This window comes from Lepidothrix coronata, unplaced genomic scaffold, assembly GCF_001604755.1.
Source record: "Lepidothrix coronata isolate B3197 unplaced genomic scaffold, Lepidothrix_coronata-1.0 Scaffold27, whole genome shotgun sequence".
In the NCBI taxonomy this organism is placed as follows: domain Eukaryota; kingdom Metazoa; phylum Chordata; class Aves; order Passeriformes; family Pipridae; genus Lepidothrix; species Lepidothrix coronata.
In genome coordinates, this window is record NW_016690207.1 from 5,102,253 (window position 1) to 5,120,921 (window position 18,669).

The window sequence follows — 18,669 nt, forward strand, 5'->3', positions numbered from 1 at the left end:
GGCAGGCAGGGAGCAGGTTAGGCAGGCAGGGAGCAGGTAGGCAGGCAGGGAGCAGGTTAGGCAGGCAGGGAGCAGGTAGGCAGGCAGGGAGCAGGTTAGGCAGGCAGGGAGCAGGTAGGCAGGCAGTGGCCAGCACCAGCCTGGGGCTGGCAGCAGTGAGCCAGGCAGACAGAGCAGTGTGGGCAGTGGGGCAGACACAGCACTGGGAGGTGAGGAGGGGCTGCAGCTGCTTCAGGGAGGGAGTTCCCAACGAGCAGAGAGGTGTGGAGTGGCAGTGCCAGGCCAGAAACTTGACACTGAGTTATCCAGCACTTGGTGATGGTTGTCCAGCCTCCTGGCTGGGTTCCAGGGCTGGCCCACAGACAGGTCACGTCTGTGTGTGTGCCGTGGCTTTTTGCTTCCCTTGGGAGCTGCCAGCTCAAAGTCCCGAGGTCAGCCAAGTGCCCCTGCAGTGTGAGAACACAGATCCACCCGTGCATGCCCTGTCATTACGTGACAGGTATGACAGTGTAGAGCAGAACATGTGATGGTAACTTCTCATGGGTGTTTGGTTATAGATGTGGCCAGAGGGAGGGCTCTTCCAGCTCCTCAGATGGTTCCCATGCTGATTCCCAGCTGGTATCCCAGGGGTGAGTAGTCAATCTCTTTAGACTTCACAGAATAATAATTCCTTTTCAATGTGTTCTTCATGTGAAATGTACCTTCATACTTCTCCTTAGTGTCCTTGTATAAAGTTAAAACAAGGAAGGATTTCCAGAGGACTCCTGAAGTTCCAAAAGAGGCCCTGAAAAACTTGGAGAAGGCCACATCAGGTCAGTATATCTCACTCTGTGAACTGTGGGACTTGAGAAGCTGAGCTTTTAGCTTCCTGTAGGGACACGCTGGAGCCTGGGCAGCAGGGAGGGATCTGTCAGAGCCTCACTGCAGGGACACTCGATTCCACACCTTGTGTGAGCTGCTGAGCCACAGAGATGATCCAGCACAGTCTGCTCCCAGCTGTGCTTCCAGCTGAGTACCAGGGTCAGCGGCTGCTGTAGCTCAGGAAGGACATGGAGGGGCTGGAGCAGGTCCAGAGAAGAGCAGCGAGGCTGGGGAAGGGACTGGAGCACAAGTGCTGTGAGGAGAGGCTGAGGGAGCTGGGGGGGCTCAGCCTGGAGAAGAGGAGGCTCAGGGGAGACCCCCTCACTCTCTGCAACTCCCTGACAGGAGGGGGGAGCCAGGTGGGGGTTGGTCTCTTCTCCCAGGAACCAGCAGTAGGACAAGAGGGCCTTGAGCTGTGCCAGGGGAGGTTTAGGCTGAATATTAGGAAGAAATTCTTTCCAGAGAGGGTGCTCAGCCATTGGAATGGGCTGCCCAGGGAGGGGGTGGAGTTCCCGTCCCTGGAGGTGTTGAAGGTGAGACTGGATGTGGCATCAGTGCCATGGGCTGGGAACCACGGTGGGGTTGGATTAAGGGTTGGACTTGATGATCTCTGGGGTCTTTTCCAACCCAGTTGATTCTGTGATTCTATGACTGGCCAGAGCTGCTTTGTGCTGGGTATCCAGGTGTTGGGAACAGGTGTGTGCTGAATTCGTGTTCAGCTCATGCACAGAGCAGCCTCAAGGCATGAAGGACATCCCAAGAAATCTTGGCTGCCCTTTCCTAATGTTGGAAGTCGTGTAGGTCCTGATTCTGCAGGCATTTCTGCCTCCATACAGACACCAATACATCACTTTTTCACCCATTTAGACACTTCTGACAAACAAAGAAATTAATGTTCATTGGTTCTTAATTACATAATTCACTTTCATTAGTTATTATTCTACCTTCTATTGGATATTAATTTTTCACTTTCTATGCTAATTAAGTCCACATCTTTAGTCTGTTTAGTATCTTTTTCCTCCAGTAGGGAAGGAATCCAGCACTTCTATTGAATTCTTCGTTAATTCTTTTCTTTAGCTGCTGGTTTTTGCAAAATGTCCATGTAGTTCATTCCAGATGTCCAACTTCAACAACACATCTTTCTCTCTCAGACTTTGTTCCTTGAAGCATATCAAAGTTTAACAAAACTCACAGTTTTAGTACTTTCCCAAGCTGTGTTCTCACAGAAGGTGCTTATGACAACATTTTTGCTATATGCTGACTAAAAGTGATTTAAGGCCTAACACAGCTTATTAAAATACCTAATTAAAAGGTTTCATTAAAACCGTATATTAAACCCAAATATTGTAAAAGTTATGTAATTTCCAACGGGCTCTCCATTTCTGGTTGCATTTCAGAAAGCTTGGTTCTGGTTTTCCTGTTCTGTGGGGGACAGCAAGCTCCCCACTGCCACTTGCCAAAGTGCCCAGGACGTGGCACCGTGTTCCTGATGAGGAACGATTACTTCTAATTAAACTGTCCCCTTGTTCTTTTCTAGAGATGGAGACAGAGCAGAAGGAAACCTTGCAGATGCCAGTCTCAGGCAGAGAGGCAATACAAGGAGCCAACACGCCTGCTCAGCCTCAGGGGCCTCCTGGAGGTGAGTGCTCGGGGGATGTCAGCCTGGGAGAGCTGGGGCATTTCTGCTGCACCCCTGCAGTGTCTCCTTGGAGGAGCTGTGGGTCCCCAACACACAGCAGCCTCTTCTCCATGAGAACTTTGAGGGATCCTTCTTGTCCCCTCCAGAGCCAGAAGCACCCAGCTCTGAGAACAAACCCCTCGGGCAGGTGGAGCACACTGTGAGATCACCCCTAGGGCAGAGCACGGTGATGTTGTGGTGTTGTCTCTCATCCTGCAGGGCCAGGTGCTGGGGAAAAGGCTGGTCATGGGGAACTGAGCAAGTTCTACATCCTAGGCACTGCAGCAGCCCTGGGTGTGCTGCTGCTTGGGATAGTGGTACTGGGCATAGTCCTGTCACTGCTGAGCAGGAGAGACACGTGAGTTGGCTTTTTCCCAGAGTTATTCACTGCTGCTGTTGGCAATGAAGTATTTGCAGTTAGGCTGTGCTGGCTTGCCAAGGCAGCTGCTGGCAGCGCCCTGCTGAGATTTCCATGGTGTGATCCTTCCACTGTCCCCCTAGTTCATGTCACTGAGGGGTCTTTTCTGAAACCCACTTGTACAGAAGGACCCAGAGAACCAGAGAAGCACCGGGACAAGCCAACACCGAGAGCTCCAGCCCATCCCCGGTGGTCTTTGCAGCACAGCTCGCCCAGATGTCCAGACACATGGTCACGGGGCCCTCACCTCTGCCCACGTGCCCCAGCTGCTCTCTGGCTGACTGTGCCTCTTCATGTGACAACTGGATTTTGCTGGACTCCTCTCAGCCCACACCGTTTGGGTATCGCTGTTACCAGTGCCAGGGATACTGCACATTAAAAGAGGATTGTTTTGTGAATGGATAAAAGATATATTTTTGCCAAAAAGCAGCGAGTTCTTGCCTGTTTTGGCTGTTTCTGTCGGGGTGGAATGCACAGAGCTGTGAGAGGAGCTGCAGAGACCTGCCTTCCAGTGCAGGACACCTTTCTCCCAGCACCAGCCTGGTTTCCCAGCTGGGGTTTCATCCACAAGAATGGGGAAGTGCTGGTGAGACACGGGGTGCAAATGCTTGTCCAAATAAATTTAATGGTTTGGCTTGCAGCCCTCAGCCTTGAAGCACAGGCACTCAGGTCTTCCTTCTCAGAAATCCTTATCAAAAGCTCTGTATGAATACTGCTTTAAAAAGCCATCCACGAGTGCCTTTACTTGCTACCACTTTTGTCAGGCAGTATTTAGCAAGAAATGAGCTTTTCCTGTTAGTTTTGCTGCAGCTTTATTACTTTGAAAGACTCTGCTTCTTCCCTCTGCTACTCCAGTACAGCCTCCCAGCCCAGTAAAATCATGTTTAGGTAGGAAACCTTCACCACACAAAGGTGGGCACTCTATGGGAATATGTTAATCTCAAAAAAGAAAGTCTTTTATCCTCTCTTCCTCTTTCTTTACCAACACTTAGTGTTAGAAAGCAACTGAAAAAACGGGGTTCTTACACTTTATGGTGCAAGCAGCAGGACAGAGAAATAAAGACAGAAAAAATGGGGGCAGGAAGCAGGACAGAGGGACTGCAAAGAGGAAAAGCAGGACAGGGAGCAGAACAGAGTGGAGGAAACATGACAGCATAAAGTCCTGGCCTCAGCACCCCCCTTCCCAGTTTGGTGTCATCTGCCCCAGCATCCAGACCATTAGTTATGGAAAACATTAAACAGGATGGGGCCCAGTGCTGATTCCTGGGAGACAGTGCTTGTTCCTGGCTCTGCACTGGACTTGGTGCCACTGAGCAGCACCCCTGGGGCCCGGCCATCCAGCCTGCTCCAATCCTGGTCACTGCTGGCTCGTCCTGCCCGTGTCCCTTTGAGTGACTGAGCTCCATTTTTACAAAGAAGAGATTGCCAGGTGGGTTCCTGCAAGCTCACAGCTTTCAAAATCCCATCACACAACCATCCCTCACTGCCCCCGAACCTAGAGAGAAGGAGACGTGCTGTCAATTATTCGTGCAAGGCTAACAAGGGGTTTAATTCTGGCTGTGACTTCTCTGCCTGTTGGTTACAAATGGTTCCTGTTGGCTCCTCCTCCTCCTTTCTGCCTGAGGGTATTCCCTGACCTCCAGAGGTCGTCTGGGGAGACCATAGCTCCGGATCTGTAAGGATCTGCCCTGCTCTCTCCGTCTTGGCAGGAGTTGTTCCTGAGCACCCCTGTGTGCAGGAGCCCAATGGCAGCTCCTGTTGGAGGGTCCTGGAGCTGTGTCATCCCTGGAAGCGTTAACAAAATCTGGAAGATTAGTTCTCTTCCTCTTCCCCGTTGAGCTGTCATAGTTGGCGCTGTTCATGAACCAGCTGTAGTGAACATTGCCCCACCGTGGGGATCTGCTCCTGTTCCTCTCCCTGGCATCATTCCTCTGGCTGTGTGTCACCTTAATCCTCCCAGGCAGATCCTGTGGTCCTGCAGAATCCACCTGCTTGCTGCTGCCCCCACTCTGACTGAGGAAGGAATGGGCATAGGGTGCTGCTGATGAAGAAGCTGCCATTTCTTCCGTGTTCAAATCAGGGCACCTGAAGATAAAAAGAGTGATCTCTGTTTAGGGAATTTCTTGCAGACTCATCTGGGACTCAGTAATTTCCTTGGAGTCGTTTCTACGGCTTCACCAAGGTCACCCATGGGAAATTCAGCTGGGGTCTCCCCCCCAGGTCTGCCCCCAGAGCAAATCCTCCTCTTTGTACCCCCTAAGGCCTCCATTTCACAGAATCCCAGAATCCCAGAATGGTTTGGGTTGGGAGGGACCCTAAAGCTCATCTCGTTCTACCCCCCTTCCACTATCCCAGGTTGCTCCAAGCCCTGTCCAACCTGGCCTTGGACACTTCCAGGGATGGGGCAGCCACAGCTTCTCTGGGCAACCTGTGCCAGGGCCTCCCCACCCTCACAGGGAAGAATTTCTTCCTTATATCTAATCTAAATCTTCCCTCTTTCACTTTGAAATCATTACCCCTTGTCCTGTCACTACACTCCCTGATAAAATGTCCCTCCCCATCTTTCCTGGAGGCCCCTTAAGTCCTCTTCTCTGCATTAGCCAGCTTCAGAAAGCAGGCAGGGCAGCTTACACAGGGCAGCAGCCTAATGTCCAGCAAAGGAAGAGAAAGGGTACTTCAGAACTAACAGCACTGAAGGACACAGGGAGGAGTTGTCTCCTGTGGCAGAAACACTCAGGAGGAGGAGAAGACAAACAGGAAAGCCAGGAAAAGGAAACATATTCTGAACTCGTGTGACCCTGGTTCTTACCTGATATAGAAGAGCAGGTAGGCTTGCTGGCCCAGAACTGTGTGGATGTCACAGTCATCCATAGTCTCATCGTCCATCTTGTACCACAGCCCATCACTGGCCTGCAAAGGAAGGCACCCGTGTCTGGAGGGGAACCGCAGGATTTCTCCGCAGAAAACTGCGGAACAGTTGGTACACCAACACAAACCCAGTCCAGCCCCGAAGGAGAAACTCCCCCAAAGCACTGCTGGGAACGTTTGTCTTCCCAGCACACATTTTTCCCTGTCGGGAGGGAAGTTGCTCCTTGCCTTTGTGTAGCAGAAGAAGTGCCCGGCAAGACAGGTTTCACCGCTGTGCACCACGACGGAGTACAAGGAGTAAAGGAGGGGCTCTTCAGCTTCCTCAGACATGTATGGCTGAAGATCCAAGCACTCAGGGTACTCCACAACCTACAGAGAAACCAAGAGGGCTCAGCAATGACCCTGAGCTAGCTGAAATAGCCTCCAGCATGGAATGGTTTGGGTGGCAGGAAACTGTTCTCCTGCCAAAGCAGCTCTGCTAGAGCAGAGTCCAGGCTGGTCTTCCCACAGGAAGTCTCCTCTCCCCAGAAGGGAACACGGAAAGCCCAACAGGAGCAGCTTGTGACAAAGGGTACTGCTTTGGGGAATCTCCTGCTCCAGGAAGAGGAAGTTGCCCTCTAGTTGCGTACACACCTCGCTGATTTTCCTGCTGCTCCGAACATCAACCCTTCCCAGGCACAGCGTGAGGACCCGGGGCGCGTGATGGATTGTGATCTTCTTGGAGGCGATCATCTTCTTCCTGTACCTTGAACCCAAGCACAGAGCCAAGCGCCAAAATGCACCTGATCTTGCCCCAGGAGGGCCAGACAACCTTTCCTGTCTCACACATCCTGGCACTTCCTTAAGGCTATTCCAGGCTATAAGGCCATATTAAAAAAGTCTATGTCTCATTATTGTGCATTAAAGCTCTATGAGAAGCTGTTTCTGCTTGATGACATGCAGCCCCTCCTGCAGGATCTGGTTTTAAAATATTGTTAGAGATCATCTTACTTGCTGCATTTCATGCACTGCTTCCCATTCAGCAGCTTGGGTTTCACAAAGTTCTCCAGGATCGCAGTGAGGGATGAGGCTGCCTGGACAAGTGAGAAAGGAGCTGCTGAGCTGCAGGAAATGCCTTCACCCAAGACCCAGGCTGTTGATGCTGAGCAGACCCACTGTCTGCAAGCACTGTCCAGGAGGAGGTAGAAAGGGAAGTGTGATGCTGAACATTTCCTTTGTGTCCCAGGGGTTCCTGGGGCCATCAAGAGCTCCCTCTCTGTGCCACTGCTCAGTTCAGCTACTGATGGTGTGCCAGGGCACCAGCAGTGAAAACTGATCCAACCCCTGAGCCTGGCAACCAGAAAGCTGCTGAGGGAGGGCAAAGGAGGGAGAAGGAGAGTATGTCAAGGGTGCAGAGGGGATAACACTGCTGGTTCAGCTTAAAGCCAGCACCATGGGTGAGCAGTGCCACAGCCTCTGCAGGAGGACACTGTTCATTCCCCTTCCCACCCACCACCAAGATCCCCTGTGCTTGCAATAGAGGTTTTTAAGACAAATGCTTTGGTTCTGGAAAGCTACAACAGGGGCCTCCAGACCCCTCGAAGCATAATTGCAAACCCTCTTACTTTGATTTTCAAAAGGACTTCCAGGAAGGCCTTGTAGGAATCAGAAACTGCTTGGCATCTCAAGCACGTGACTGGAAGGAAAATCAAAATGCTGGGTGAAGTTAATTGGCGGTGATGGTTTATGCCCGTGGGACTTCCTGCACCAGTCACAGGACCAGCTGCTTGTCACAGACAGACAGAAGGACACAGAAAGGGCCAAGGAGAGCCATAGTTGTGGAAACATACCTCTGGATCTCAGAAAGCCCCCAAATATTTGGTAGATGAGGGTAGTTGTTTGAGAAGAGACGTCCAAGCTGGAAATAAATGGCAAGGCAGAGAGTTACCTCCTCCAGAAGTTCAGATTTGAAACCCCTGGGTTTAAGTTTTCCTTGATAGAAGTGCTTCAAGGAGTTCAACAGGTTCAGGAACATAGAAAAGGGAATTTGCTTGTGCTTACACTGTGCTTCCAGGCAGACAAGCGTCCTGCATGGCATGGAGAGCACAGCAGAAGAACTCGTAGGCATCTCCTGCTACGTCAGGCTTAAATTCTCCTATGACTAAGAAAGAAGTTAGTAGTTCCACCCTGCAAGAAGGGGACAAAGCCTGTCAAAGCACCTGAAGTTGCTTACATCTGAGGCTCTTGAGGACAGCCCTAGGCAGGACGGCGTTGGCCAAGGAATACATGATCTTCCGAACGTGGTCTTCCATGATGCACATCATGCAGAAGTCTTGCTGATCACCTGGGGAGGAAGTTTCTTGGGTTAGCAAAACAATCCCAAGCGGTGGAAAACCTTATGGAGGTCTTGAAGTTCTAAGGACTCTCTACTCCTCTCAGGGTGCCAATGTCCTGAGAAGCCCATGACATTTAAGTGCACAGAAAATGCTCTTCAGAGGGAGGCTGAAGTGCAAGAAGCAAAGAGGGTTTAACAAGGTGGGACAGAGACCCAGGGCTCAAAAGAGGTGCCTTTCTGAACATGAAAGCACCTTGATAGGACAATGAGCCAGTAGTGTGCCCAGGTGACCAAGAAGGCCAATGGATCCTGGCCTGGCTCAGGAAGAGTGTGGCAGCAGGAGCAGGGAAGGGATTCTTCCCCTGGACTGAGCGCTGGTGAGGCCACCCCTGGAGTGCTGTGTCCAGTTCTGGGCCCCTCAGTGCAGGAAGGACATGGAGGGGCTGGAGCAGGTCCAGAGAAGGGCAACGAGGCTGGGGAAGGGACTGGAGCACAAGTGCTGTGAGGAGAGGCTGAGGGAGCTGGGGGGGCTCAGCCTGGAGAAGAGGAGGCTCAGGGGAGACCTCCTCACTCTCTGCAACTCCCTGACAGGAGGGGGGAGCCAGGTGGGGGTCGGGCTCTTCTCCCAGGAACCAGCAGTAGGACAAGAGGGCCTTGAGCTGTGCCAGGGGAGGGTTAGGTTGGACATTAGGAAGAAATTCTTTCCAGAGAGAGGGATCAGCCATTGGAATGGGCTGCCCAGGGAGGGGGTGGAGTCACCATCCCTGGAGGTGTTTAAGGTGAGACTGGATGTGGCATCAGTGCCATGGGCTGGGAACCACGGCGGGGTTGGATCAAGGGTTGGACTTGATGATCTCGGGGGTCTTTTCCAACCTAGTTGATTCTATAATTCTGTGACAAGCAGCTTTTAGTTTGAGCCCTCAAGGAACACAAGCTGACAAAGAAGGGCCGCTGCTCTTTCTCGTAAATCCAATTCCAGGTTCTGGGAATTCTTGGGATTTACAAGGAGGCACTCCTAAAGGTACTCACAGGACTGGCTGTGCTGGCGAGAGAGCAGGTAATTGGCCAGAGGGGGGGTGTAGGTCAGGCACTGCAGGATGACGTTGACGTAGCAGGTGCTGCCCCGGTTGCGGAGTCCCGGCCCAGGTCTCCGCGTGTGCAGCCAGTCCATGCAAATGTTCTCCGGGGGAAAGAGGATCCTTTCTGGTGGAGTCATTTCCTTGGCAATGACTGCAGGCGACATTTGAAAAGAGGTGAGACAAGAGGTAAGGGGTGCACTCTGCCCCGGGTGATGGCCAGGCCATGGGGAATGGGGCTACATTTGGAAGGCATCTGGTCATTGGTTGTGTCCCCCAGGGATCAGTGTTGGACCCAGTCCTGTTTAATATCTTTGCTGATGATCTGGATGAGGGTATCAAGTATACCCTCAGTAAATTCATGGACAACACCAGATTGGGTTTGAGTGTCAATCTGGTCACAGGAAGGATCTGCAGAGGGATCTGGACAGGCTGGGATGAGACCAACAGCATGAGGTTCAACAAGACCAAGTGCCAGGTCCTACACTTCAGCCAAAACAACCCCATGCAGTGCTCTAGTCTGGGTTTCCAACCACTCCAGGGGCAGAGTGATTGGCAATGGGCCCAGTGGAGAAGGACCTGGGGGTGCTGGTCAACAGCAGCTAAACCTGAGCCAGTGTGTGCCCAGGTGGCCAGGAAGGCCAATGGTACCTTGACCTGTATGAGGAACAGTGTGGCCAGCATGGCCAGGGAAGTGATTGTCCCTCTGTACTTGGCACCTCGAGTGCTGTGTCCAGTTCTGGGCCCCTCAATCAGGAAAGACATTGAGGGACTGGAGAGTGTCCAGAGAAGGGCAACGAAGCTGGGGAAGGGTCTAGAGGGTAAGTCCTATGAGGAGCAGCTGAGGGAGTTGGGGTTGTTTACCCTGGAGAAAAGGAAGCTCGGGGGTGACCTTGTCACTCTTTACAACCACCTGAAAGGAGGTTGTAGCCAGGTGGGGGTTGGCCTTTTTTCCCAGGCAATCACCAATAGGACAAGAGGACATAGCCTTAAGATGTCCCAGGGGAGGTTCAGGTTGGACATCAGAAGGAATTTCTTCACAGAAGGAGTGGTTATATATTGGAATGGGCTGCCCAGGGAGGTGGTGGAGCCACCATCCTTGGAGGTGTTTGAGAGAAGCCTGGATGTGGCATCAGTGCCATGGTCTGGGTGACAAGGTGGTGTTCAGTCAAAGGTTGGACTCGATGACCTCAGAGGTCTTTTCTAACCTAATTAATTCGGTGATTCTGTGTGTGAATATTGTTGCTCAAAAACATATTCAAATGCTGAGTTCTCTACAGGACACCAAGGCCAACAGCTCTAACCACCAACCCAAAAACATCAGGGGAAGCCTAACACCCTGTTGACATCAGCTGGTAGGGAAACAGTTCTGGAAAGAAGTTCTGGAAAGTCTGTTCCCCTGCTTACTGTGCTAAAAGTCCAGCAAACTGATTTCTGGGCCACAAACTACCTTCCTGTCCCTCTAGAGCCTTGGATTATCAGATTTTACCTTTTCCTGACTGTAATATGATGAAAACAAGCGACGCCTGGATCAGTCTGGCTGCTCTCAGGAAACGCCTCAGAATTCACTGCAGGTTGTCAGTGGGGATGGAGCCACAGCCATGTCCGTTGTCCAAGGGCATCCACAAAGTCCAAGCCTGCTGGTGAAACCATTACTCAAAGAAGTTGTTCCCTCTTGAGGCCATCGCCCCCTCAGGTACAGAGGGAAAAGCTTGGGATGACAGAGGATGTCAGGACCTCTTCCAGGAAGATCAGATCAGTTCCAACCATCTCTTGGAAAAGGAAGTAATTGTAGCTCAGCAAAATTATTTAAAAAACCCCCAAATGTGACCCACAAAGCACCTCCAGCTGTCAAAAGCTGGTGTTTCTAGCTGCTGCCAAGGACGAAAAATGCTTGGAAACAGGCAAGCATGCAAGTAGCAATGGAAGGAGCCAAGTTATCCCAGTGGCCAGCTCAGGCCCAACTAGCTTTTGCTGGCCCACTCCTCAGGATGCCAAGGAGGCAGGTGAGGTCACAATCACCAGTCACAGGTCCTGCACATTTTCCCCTCAGGGCCACGCATGTTGTTGGCCCTGTGGCCACCACAGCCCAGCCCTCTGGCAGCTGGAAGTCATGGACACCAGGACACTTTGAAACCCACCTCCCAGGAGAATGTGTTAGGGTCCAAAGCATCATTTTAGGGTGTAAACTCCTCAAAGCCTCAAGTTCTTCGTGTCCAAAGCCTCATTTTGAAGGTGCAGAGAACTAATATCCAGGGTATAAAGTCCCGCTTTTAAGAGCCAAAGGAAGACTCATTTGTAAGGACCAAGTATGGTTTTAGGGGTAAAAATGAATCAAAAGCTGGTGAATTCTGGGTCCTGGAGGAGGAGGAAGGACACTGGACTCCCTGCAGGGAAGCTGCTGGATGAGGGATGCTCACTGGTGGACCAGGGGGTTGCTGTTTTGACTCAAACCAACCCAAACCCATTCTTTGGGTTAGAAAGGGGTGAGAAGGGGCCGTTTGGGGCAGCATTTCATCACCCTATGGGGTATTATTGGTGTCTTTTGGTTTTGTTCTGCCTCAACAACAGGGAACGTACATCATGTCTCTTGTACTCCGACTTTTGATGGACTTTGAACACATTTTATCAGCGACACTGTCGTGACATCACAGCCAGGGCTCACAGAATCCTTCCCGTTCCTCTCCCACGGCAACAGAAGGTGGCCCCCAAACACCAACAAAGAACGTTGGCCTCGGTCACAAGACTGGTTGCCAACAATTCCAGGTGGCCCTCAGTCATGCCCAGTCCCCAGTGACGTGGCCCTTGGGAATAACCTGGTGCCAGCAAGGGAATTCTGCCCTCAGACATGGCCAGGTGCCGCCCGTGGAGCATCTTATTCTCCCTGATCCCTCCAGGTCCAAGTGAGCACTTTTATTTAATGGAATATCAAATATCCATATTTACGGGGAAAATTCCAACCCCTTTAGGGGCTTATTGTAAAGATAATTTTCGGACTCTGGCTGTCACTCCTGCTCCTTAATCAGTGAGAACTGCGCTGCTTTGGAACCACCAAAAATAATGGGGAATAGTTTGAGTCTGATTTTAAGGGCATTTTACCCTCGTGCTGCCTGATGGTGATTCCTGCACCCCCACAGAGCACCCCCCAGGGTCTTCTTGTGGGGGCTGCTGTCCCTCGTTGCTGTAATCACCGGCTTTAATTAGCTCCTCAAGCTCCAGGGAGCTGAAAAACATCTTACTCCACATACACCACCCCCAGCCGGAGAAAGCCAAGGAGGAAAATCTTCCTATATATCATTTTTGGGTGTGAGAGTTGAAGATATTTTTATCTTTAGAGTTTATCGAGGTAGCAGACTAGAGGTAATTTTTTCCCTTGATTTTTATTAGTAGTTTTGTACTGCCACACCTCCAAATCCTGCCCAGATCTGAGGAAAAAGAGGGGAAACACCCAAAACCAACCCCAAAATCACAGAGTTTCCCAGACGTGCTCATCCACAGGGGTTTGGGAGGAGGCAGCCTGTGGCTGATCACAGGTTATTGTCAGAAAATCCTCAATTCCTTCCAAATCCGCTTTGCTCAGTGGAATTTTAGGGATAAAAGTGCATAAATAAGTTGTGTTAAAGATGAGTTCCTGCCAAGCCATGACAGGATCTGGCTCCAGGTGCTCCTGGCGTTGAGGAACCGGGATTGTCCCATGCCAGGTGCAGCCAGCAAGGGTCAGCAGGCCCCTGTGGTGAGGTGACAATGAACCAAAAGCCTGCTGGTTTGGGTTTCAGGGTGAAACCTGAGCTCTGGCTGGGAGAACTGGGAGTGAAATCCACCAGGTGGGTGGATCAGGAACCCCCCTGGAACTTTGCAAGGTTCCTGTTGGGGGGTTGACACCCCTTGGAGTAGTGGAGCCTCCTCTTCAGGTGTCCTCTGCTCTGGTCACCACCATCATCACCATCCCCCTGCTCTCCCAACATAACCTTCTCTCTCTGTTCTTTGCAGTTGATACAGATGATGAAGACAGCTGGGGCCTGTCAGATGTGTTTTGGTAAGTCCCATGATTTTGGGGTGAGAAAGGGGATTCCATCCCCATCCATCCCCAGCAGGGATTCTCCTCTCGGTCATAAAACATCATTATTGAACCACAAATGGGTGTCCATCATTAGTTATAACATTTACTAGCATTAATTTGTTAGTTAGGTGCTGGTGCTGTCTCCTAAACCTTTTCCTGTATTTTTGCAGTGATCCTCAGGTCGTGAACAGCTTTTTGCCTGGATCCAGAAAGGTGACAACTCAGCTACCTCTCCAAAACACAAACATCCTGGTTTTTTCATAAAAACTGAGGGTTTTTTACATCAAACTTCTCCCAAGGTCAGGATCTTTTTAGTTTTGAGCTTCTGCCACCACTTAAGCGGTGCAGCCATCTGGGATTTTGTGGTGTTTTGAGCCAAAACTGGGAACAGGGAGAGCCACTGCCCCACTGCTGGGAAGAGCTCGGCGCTTTCTGGGGCTGCTCCTCACCACTGCACCCTCGTTTTTTCGCCCCATTCTTTTTTTCATTCTGTGTCTAAACAAAGTAAATCCGATGTTTGTAATTCCAGACTGACAGTGGTGCCGTCCTGGACAGCACAAAGGATGCAGCCAGTTCCTTTTTTGCAGGTGCTGGGGTAGGTCTTTTTATAATTTCTCCTTGGAGAGCCTTTCCTTTCTCTCCCGTTGTTTTTCAACGTCCTCAGCGTGTTTTTCATCTATTTCCCAGCTCTGGGAATCCTCCGGCAGCCTCCTGAGCGCAGAGCTGAGCCAGCCCACGGCCAGCACGGGCCTGGCAGTGCCACAGGATGCCAGCCTGGCATGGCAGTGGGACAGCGGGGCCGCCGTGGTGGGGCCGCCCTGTGACCTGCTCCAGCAGTGCCTGTGGGCAGCGGGCATCACCGAGCAGCTGCTGGAGGCGGAGGCCAAGCAGGACCTGGGCAGGTTCCAGCCCCAGGTGGCTTTGAGCAGCACCCTGCAGCTCTGCCCCGCTGATGTCCGGGGGCTGCAGCCCCCCACCGGCCACCCCCACCAGAAGGGAAATATCCAGCCCTTCCAGCAGCACCCCGGGCCCTTCTCCGGCCTCCAGGGCCCCGGTGGGACTCTGGCCATGGGGCCCAGCCAGGTGTGGGGCCAGCAGGTGATGGCCCAGCCAGCGCAGCAGGTCGTGTTCCTCCAGCAGGCAAGTGCAGCCCCTCAGTCAAGTGGCCCAGGGGGTCAGGGACCAGCACCTACCTCCACGTTCACTGCACCTCCCAGACAGGCTTTTGTAGTTCTGGGGTTTGAAGCTCTCCATTTTTAGCTTTATTTTTTTAGTTGTTTTAGTCCTATTTACATTTTTTTAATTTACATTTATTTTAATTTCGCTATGTCACTTAATTCTATTTCTTTTAATTCTATTTCTTTTAATTCTATTGTTTCAGTTCTGTTTCTTTTCCTTTAGTTCTTTCACCTGGGAAGGGGGAAGAGGAACAGGGGCGAAAGGCCCAGTCCTTTGAACTTTGATTTAGTTCAATCTTCAAGCTCCCCCTGGTTTGCATTTTGGGGGTACATGGGCCCATTTCTGGGGTTCAGACCCTAAGGGAGGCAGCTCTAGCTTTTTGAATCCTGGAGTCCTTAAGGTTGGAAAAACCTGGAAGATCCTCAAATCCCGCCCTCTTTGTGCTTCCTCGTGCCCGCTGGTGGCCGGACAGGAAGGTCCCTCCCTCATCCATGCTGAACTCATGCAGTTTGGGGGGTTAAAAACGTGTTTTCACCCTTTGGGTTGTTTTTCACCCCATCCAGGTGCCGCAGGGGATCGTCCCACAGGGGAAGCAGCCGTTCCCTGGCCCACCCTCCTGTGTCCTGGGGAGCCCCCAGGGCCAGCCGGTGTCGGTGCTGCTGCCACTGGTGCCACTGGCCCACGTGCCCACCGCCCTCCCACACTCTGCTGCCAGGTCATCCCACCCCCACCAGCACCCTGGAGCAGCAGCCCCCCGGCACAGCAGCGCCCTGGCACCCAAGGCTGGGGGAGTTGAGCTGTGGCACAGCAAAAGCTGCCAGAGCCAGGAGCCAAAACAGGAGACTGAGCTCTTTTATCTCTTATTTTAAATAAAACTCCTTTTTTTCCCCACGATAGAACGTGCCATGAGACTGTGAAATGGGATTATTTAGTATTTGGGCTTGAGCTTAAGCGCATCCCCCATCTGTTTGATGTTTGCAAGATATCATCTCCCTGGTCCCTGAGGAGAGGGAAACCTCCAGCGTTTCCATCCCCATTTCTACTGGGAAAGGGGCTGTGACCCCAGGGAAGTCAGGGCTCCTCGTGCCTTCCAGCAGCCCCTTCAGGTGAGGAAGCAGCTTTCCTGGGTTTGCTCTTCATACCAAGTTTTTTGACATTGTTAGCAAACTTTTCCACTTTGTTTCCAAGATTTTGCACTTTATTTTCCCTATGAAGTTTTGCCCATTACTGCATAGTTTTCACCCTCCGTTTCCCATTTTTGCCCTTCATTTCCCAGTGTTCTCCCTCCAGTACCCATTTCCCCTTTTATTTCCAATTTTTATGCTTTTTTCCCCATCTTTTCCCCTTTATTTTCTAGAGTTCCGATTTCTTTCTCAGTTTCCTCTTTTTATTTCCAAGTTCTCCAGTTTATTTCCAAGGCTTTCCACTTTTTATTTCCCAGTTTCCCTTTTATTTCAGCTTCTTCTCTTCCAAGTTTTCCCCCTTTATTTCCAAGTTTCTCCACTTTGCCTCCGTGTTTTCTGTCCTCGGTCCCTCGATGGAGCTTTCAGAGGGCATCGATTCCAGTGTCGGTCACTGCAGCAAGCCTGAAGATGTTCAGAGAGAGAAAACTACCGCTGCATTTGTGAGAAATCACCAGCCCCCACCACCTCCTCCTCGCCACCGCGCAGCTCACCTCAAATGCTCCTCCAATTCCAAGAGCTGCCCACAGAGGGCCTGCAAAGCCCGGGAGAAACGCTTCCCTGAGGTGCCGCAGGAGATTTTGAGACAACAACCACCTCACCTTGGAACCATCTTCACCGCTCCAAGGCCACGTGTGTCAAGCGCTGACAGACAGCTCGACCAGGCTCAGGGTCTTCTCTTTGCACAGCCAAGGGCTACGGGTGACAGGGCAGAGAGAGAGGAATTCAAAGTGAGAGACAGGGATCAAGAAAGATGGAGAAAGAAATGCCCTCGTGACACACTACAGGGTCCAGAGAGAAGACCTTGATAACGGTGACAAGATGCCAGACAGAGAGAGACAAAGCAGAAATACCGAGGGGCTACAGAGACAGGCAGGGAGGAATGCAAAAATGGCAGCTGGGAGCTGGACAGAGAGAGATGGAGAATGAGAAAAGAGTTACAGGCAGAGAGAGGAAGCACCTGGGAGTCGGGGACAGGGGGCTGGTTCCAGAGAGATGGAAAAAGCAGGTAGAGGGGAGAAGAGAGAAAACGCAGCGGTGTGGGAAAGGGAATGGAAAGAGGAGGGAAATGGGAGGACACAGGACACAGAAGCGGGGAAACAGCGCCCTGCGGGCCCCGCACTGCCTGGGGATCTCGCTTTCGACGCTGCCGGGAGCCTTTCCCAGACGCTTCTTTCTCCTCCTGCAGCTCCCGGCTCTCGGCGGTCCCTGCGCCCCGGGGCACACGCGGGTGTCCCACAGCGCTGATGGACGAGGCTTCCCGGGCACGGATCCCCAGGGGGGACTGCCAGGGGGGCCAGAGCAGCTCAGTGGAGCTCCGACGAGATGGGGAGGCGCCCAGCGCCTGCCCCGGGGGTGTCCTCCTCATCCCGGACCCTCCTGCTCCGGGGGGTGTCCTCCTCATCCCGGACCCTCCTGCCCCGGTCGCCTCCCCGGGCCGGGCTGCAGGCTCCACCAAGCCGCTCCCTGTCCTCCGTCACTGTTCCATCCAAGATCATTCACAGCCGTGCTCCCAAACTGCCGGCATTTCACACCAAAGTGCGGCTCTCCCAGCAGAGATACGGCTGATTGGAACCTCGCGTCGGGGTGAGAGCCTGGAGCACGATGATCCTGGAGCTGGAGCGAAAGGTCTTGTCTGGCTGCCACGGTCTGGCAGCTGGAGCAGACCCCAGCCACACGGTGCCCTTTTTTGGTCAGGTCCCCCGTTGTCACCCACAAGCTTTCAGCCCCTGAGCTCCAGCGGGGCGTGGGGCAAGGGCCTGGAGGCACAGGACAAAGGGAATATCTTCCCAATAACAGAGGGCAGGGGTAGATGGGATATTGGGAAGAAATCCTTGGCTGTGAGGGTGGGGAGGCCCTGGCACAGGTTGCCCAGAGAAGCTGTGGCTGCTCCATCTCTGGAAGTCTTCAAGGCCAAGTTGGACGGTGCTTGGACCAAGTCACTCCAAGCTCTAAGAACAAGATGAGCTTTAAGGTCCCTTCCAGCCCAAACCATTCTGGGATTCCAGGATTTCTTCAGCGCTGTGCCAAAGCACGCAACGCTCCAGCCAGGACTTGGCAAAATCTCACTAAACTTAACAACAACCATTTCACAGCTTCTTTTGAGGTTTTTTTCCTTAATATGAGCAACCTGAAGCCACGTGCCAGCAGGGAAACCCTTCTCCTGTCCTGCTGCATGGAAAACCAGCCTGGAGAAAGAGCCAGTGAGCACAGGTGGTGGTGTCTATCCTCCCCCTGCATCCCCCTGCTGAAAGGCCATCCCTTAAACCCAGTATCAGGGAAACTAATCCTAAACCTGGGATCAGAGAAACTGAGTTTGAACCCAAATGTTCCACTGGGCTGCAAGTCCAGATTTAAAAAAAAAAAAAAAAAAAAAAAGCCAGCATGCATGACAGCATTCCCCTAAAAAAATTGTTTAAATTGTTCATAATTAACACACTTTAAAAATTAAAGCTGAAAAAAAAATTTATTAGGAAAAGCGACTCATTTTTCTTGCAATTATTATTGTAATTTTTGAGAGGAAAAAGGGGGTTTTTTATTTTCATTTTATAAATAGACTTCTATTTTCGTTTTTATTCTATAAATCTTTAAAATTTTTGTTTTGTAAGGGAAAAAATTTTTGCATCTGCGATTTCACCTCTATCTCATCTTTTGTTTTCCTATTTATAAATGCCTATTTTCATTTCCACGTTTTCAGTTGGTTTTTTTTCCCCATTTCTCCCCCGGCGCCCTCTCGACCCGCGCAGCCCCGCGTGTATAAATGGCTGGATGGCCGCGGCGGGGGGGTCAGCCAGATGTTGGGAACGGGAAAAAGGCTGGACCCCCCCCCGGGATGTCAGATGACGTCAGGGCTCCCTTGACCACCACCCGCATCCCGGTGACGTCACCAGCGCGTGCGCGGTGCACCCCCCACCGCCCCCCCCCGGCGCGGAGCGGAGGATGCGGGGCCGCAGGTGGGTGCGGGGCTGGGGGGGCCCGGGGGGTACAGCGAGGGGTGAGGGGTTTTGGGGGGTGCGGGGTGATGCTGTCGGGG

General features: G+C 52.0%; 4 protein-coding genes across 9 annotated transcripts in view; 3 read left to right on the plus strand and 1 right to left on the minus strand.

Annotated features, from left to right (window-relative positions):
• LOC108494736 overlaps positions 1 to 3,372 on the plus strand; it is a 4,371-nt gene extending 999 nt beyond the window's left edge. Inside the window, exons 2-6 of one of the 2 annotated variants that reach the window (XM_017809556.1) lie at positions 558 to 629; positions 720 to 812; positions 2,399 to 2,500; positions 2,759 to 2,897; positions 3,083 to 3,372. In XM_017809556.1, coding sequence (XP_017665045.1) covers positions 558 to 629; positions 720 to 812; positions 2,399 to 2,500; positions 2,759 to 2,897; positions 3,083 to 3,362 — 686 coding nt within the window. In that variant the 3' untranslated portion in view covers positions 3,363 to 3,372. The remainder of the gene's footprint in view (positions 1 to 557; positions 630 to 719; positions 813 to 2,398; positions 2,501 to 2,758; positions 2,898 to 3,082) is intronic. The other variant, XM_017809557.1, reaches the window with a different exon arrangement.
• A 1,119-nt stretch (positions 3,373 to 4,491) lies between these two features.
• On the minus strand, positions 4,492 to 11,896 carry LOC108494711 (ubiquitin carboxyl-terminal hydrolase 42-like). Of its 4 annotated transcripts, XM_017809522.1 has the most exons (13): positions 11,796 to 11,896; positions 11,357 to 11,485; positions 10,705 to 10,852; positions 9,169 to 9,369; positions 8,038 to 8,148; positions 7,866 to 7,965; positions 7,655 to 7,722; positions 7,430 to 7,500; positions 6,816 to 6,898; positions 6,459 to 6,570; positions 6,054 to 6,194; positions 5,767 to 5,867; positions 4,492 to 5,042 (listed from the first exon to the last, which is right to left on the minus strand). In XM_017809522.1, the coding sequence occupies exons 4-13, from the start codon at positions 9,353 to 9,355 to the stop codon at positions 4,505 to 4,507; spliced, it is 1,512 nt and encodes a 503-aa protein (XP_017665011.1). In that variant the 5' UTR covers positions 9,356 to 9,369; positions 10,705 to 10,852; positions 11,357 to 11,485; positions 11,796 to 11,896; the 3' UTR covers positions 4,492 to 4,504. The 4 variants fall into 4 exon arrangements, with proteins under 4 accessions (XP_017665011.1, XP_017665012.1, XP_017665009.1 ...); XM_017809523.1 differs by lacking the exon at positions 11,357 to 11,485 and having other exon boundaries at positions 11,796 to 11,867; XM_017809520.1 differs by lacking the exons at positions 11,357 to 11,485; positions 11,796 to 11,896 and adding an exon at positions 10,953 to 11,193.
• LOC108494712 (glioma tumor suppressor candidate region gene 1 protein-like) lies at positions 11,075 to 15,336 on the plus strand. Of its 2 annotated transcripts, none has more exons than XM_017809524.1 (6): positions 11,075 to 11,450; positions 13,206 to 13,251; positions 13,446 to 13,488; positions 13,805 to 13,870; positions 13,963 to 14,415; positions 15,018 to 15,336. In XM_017809524.1, exons 1-6 carry the CDS (start codon positions 11,126 to 11,128, stop codon positions 15,321 to 15,323), a joined length of 1,239 nt encoding a protein of 412 aa, XP_017665013.1. In that variant the 5' UTR covers positions 11,075 to 11,125; the 3' UTR covers positions 15,324 to 15,336. The 2 variants fall into 2 exon arrangements, with proteins under 2 accessions (XP_017665013.1, XP_017665014.1); XM_017809525.1 differs by lacking the exon at positions 11,075 to 11,450 and adding an exon at positions 11,924 to 12,118.
• A 3,132-nt stretch (positions 15,337 to 18,468) lies between these two features.
• The window catches only part of FEZ1 (fasciculation and elongation protein zeta 1), a 17,572-nt gene continuing 17,371 nt past the window's right edge, over positions 18,469 to 18,669 (plus strand). Inside the window, exon 1 of the mRNA XM_017809871.1 lies at positions 18,469 to 18,589. The gene's annotated coding sequence lies outside the window, so the exon portion shown is untranslated. The remainder of the gene's footprint in view (positions 18,590 to 18,669) is intronic.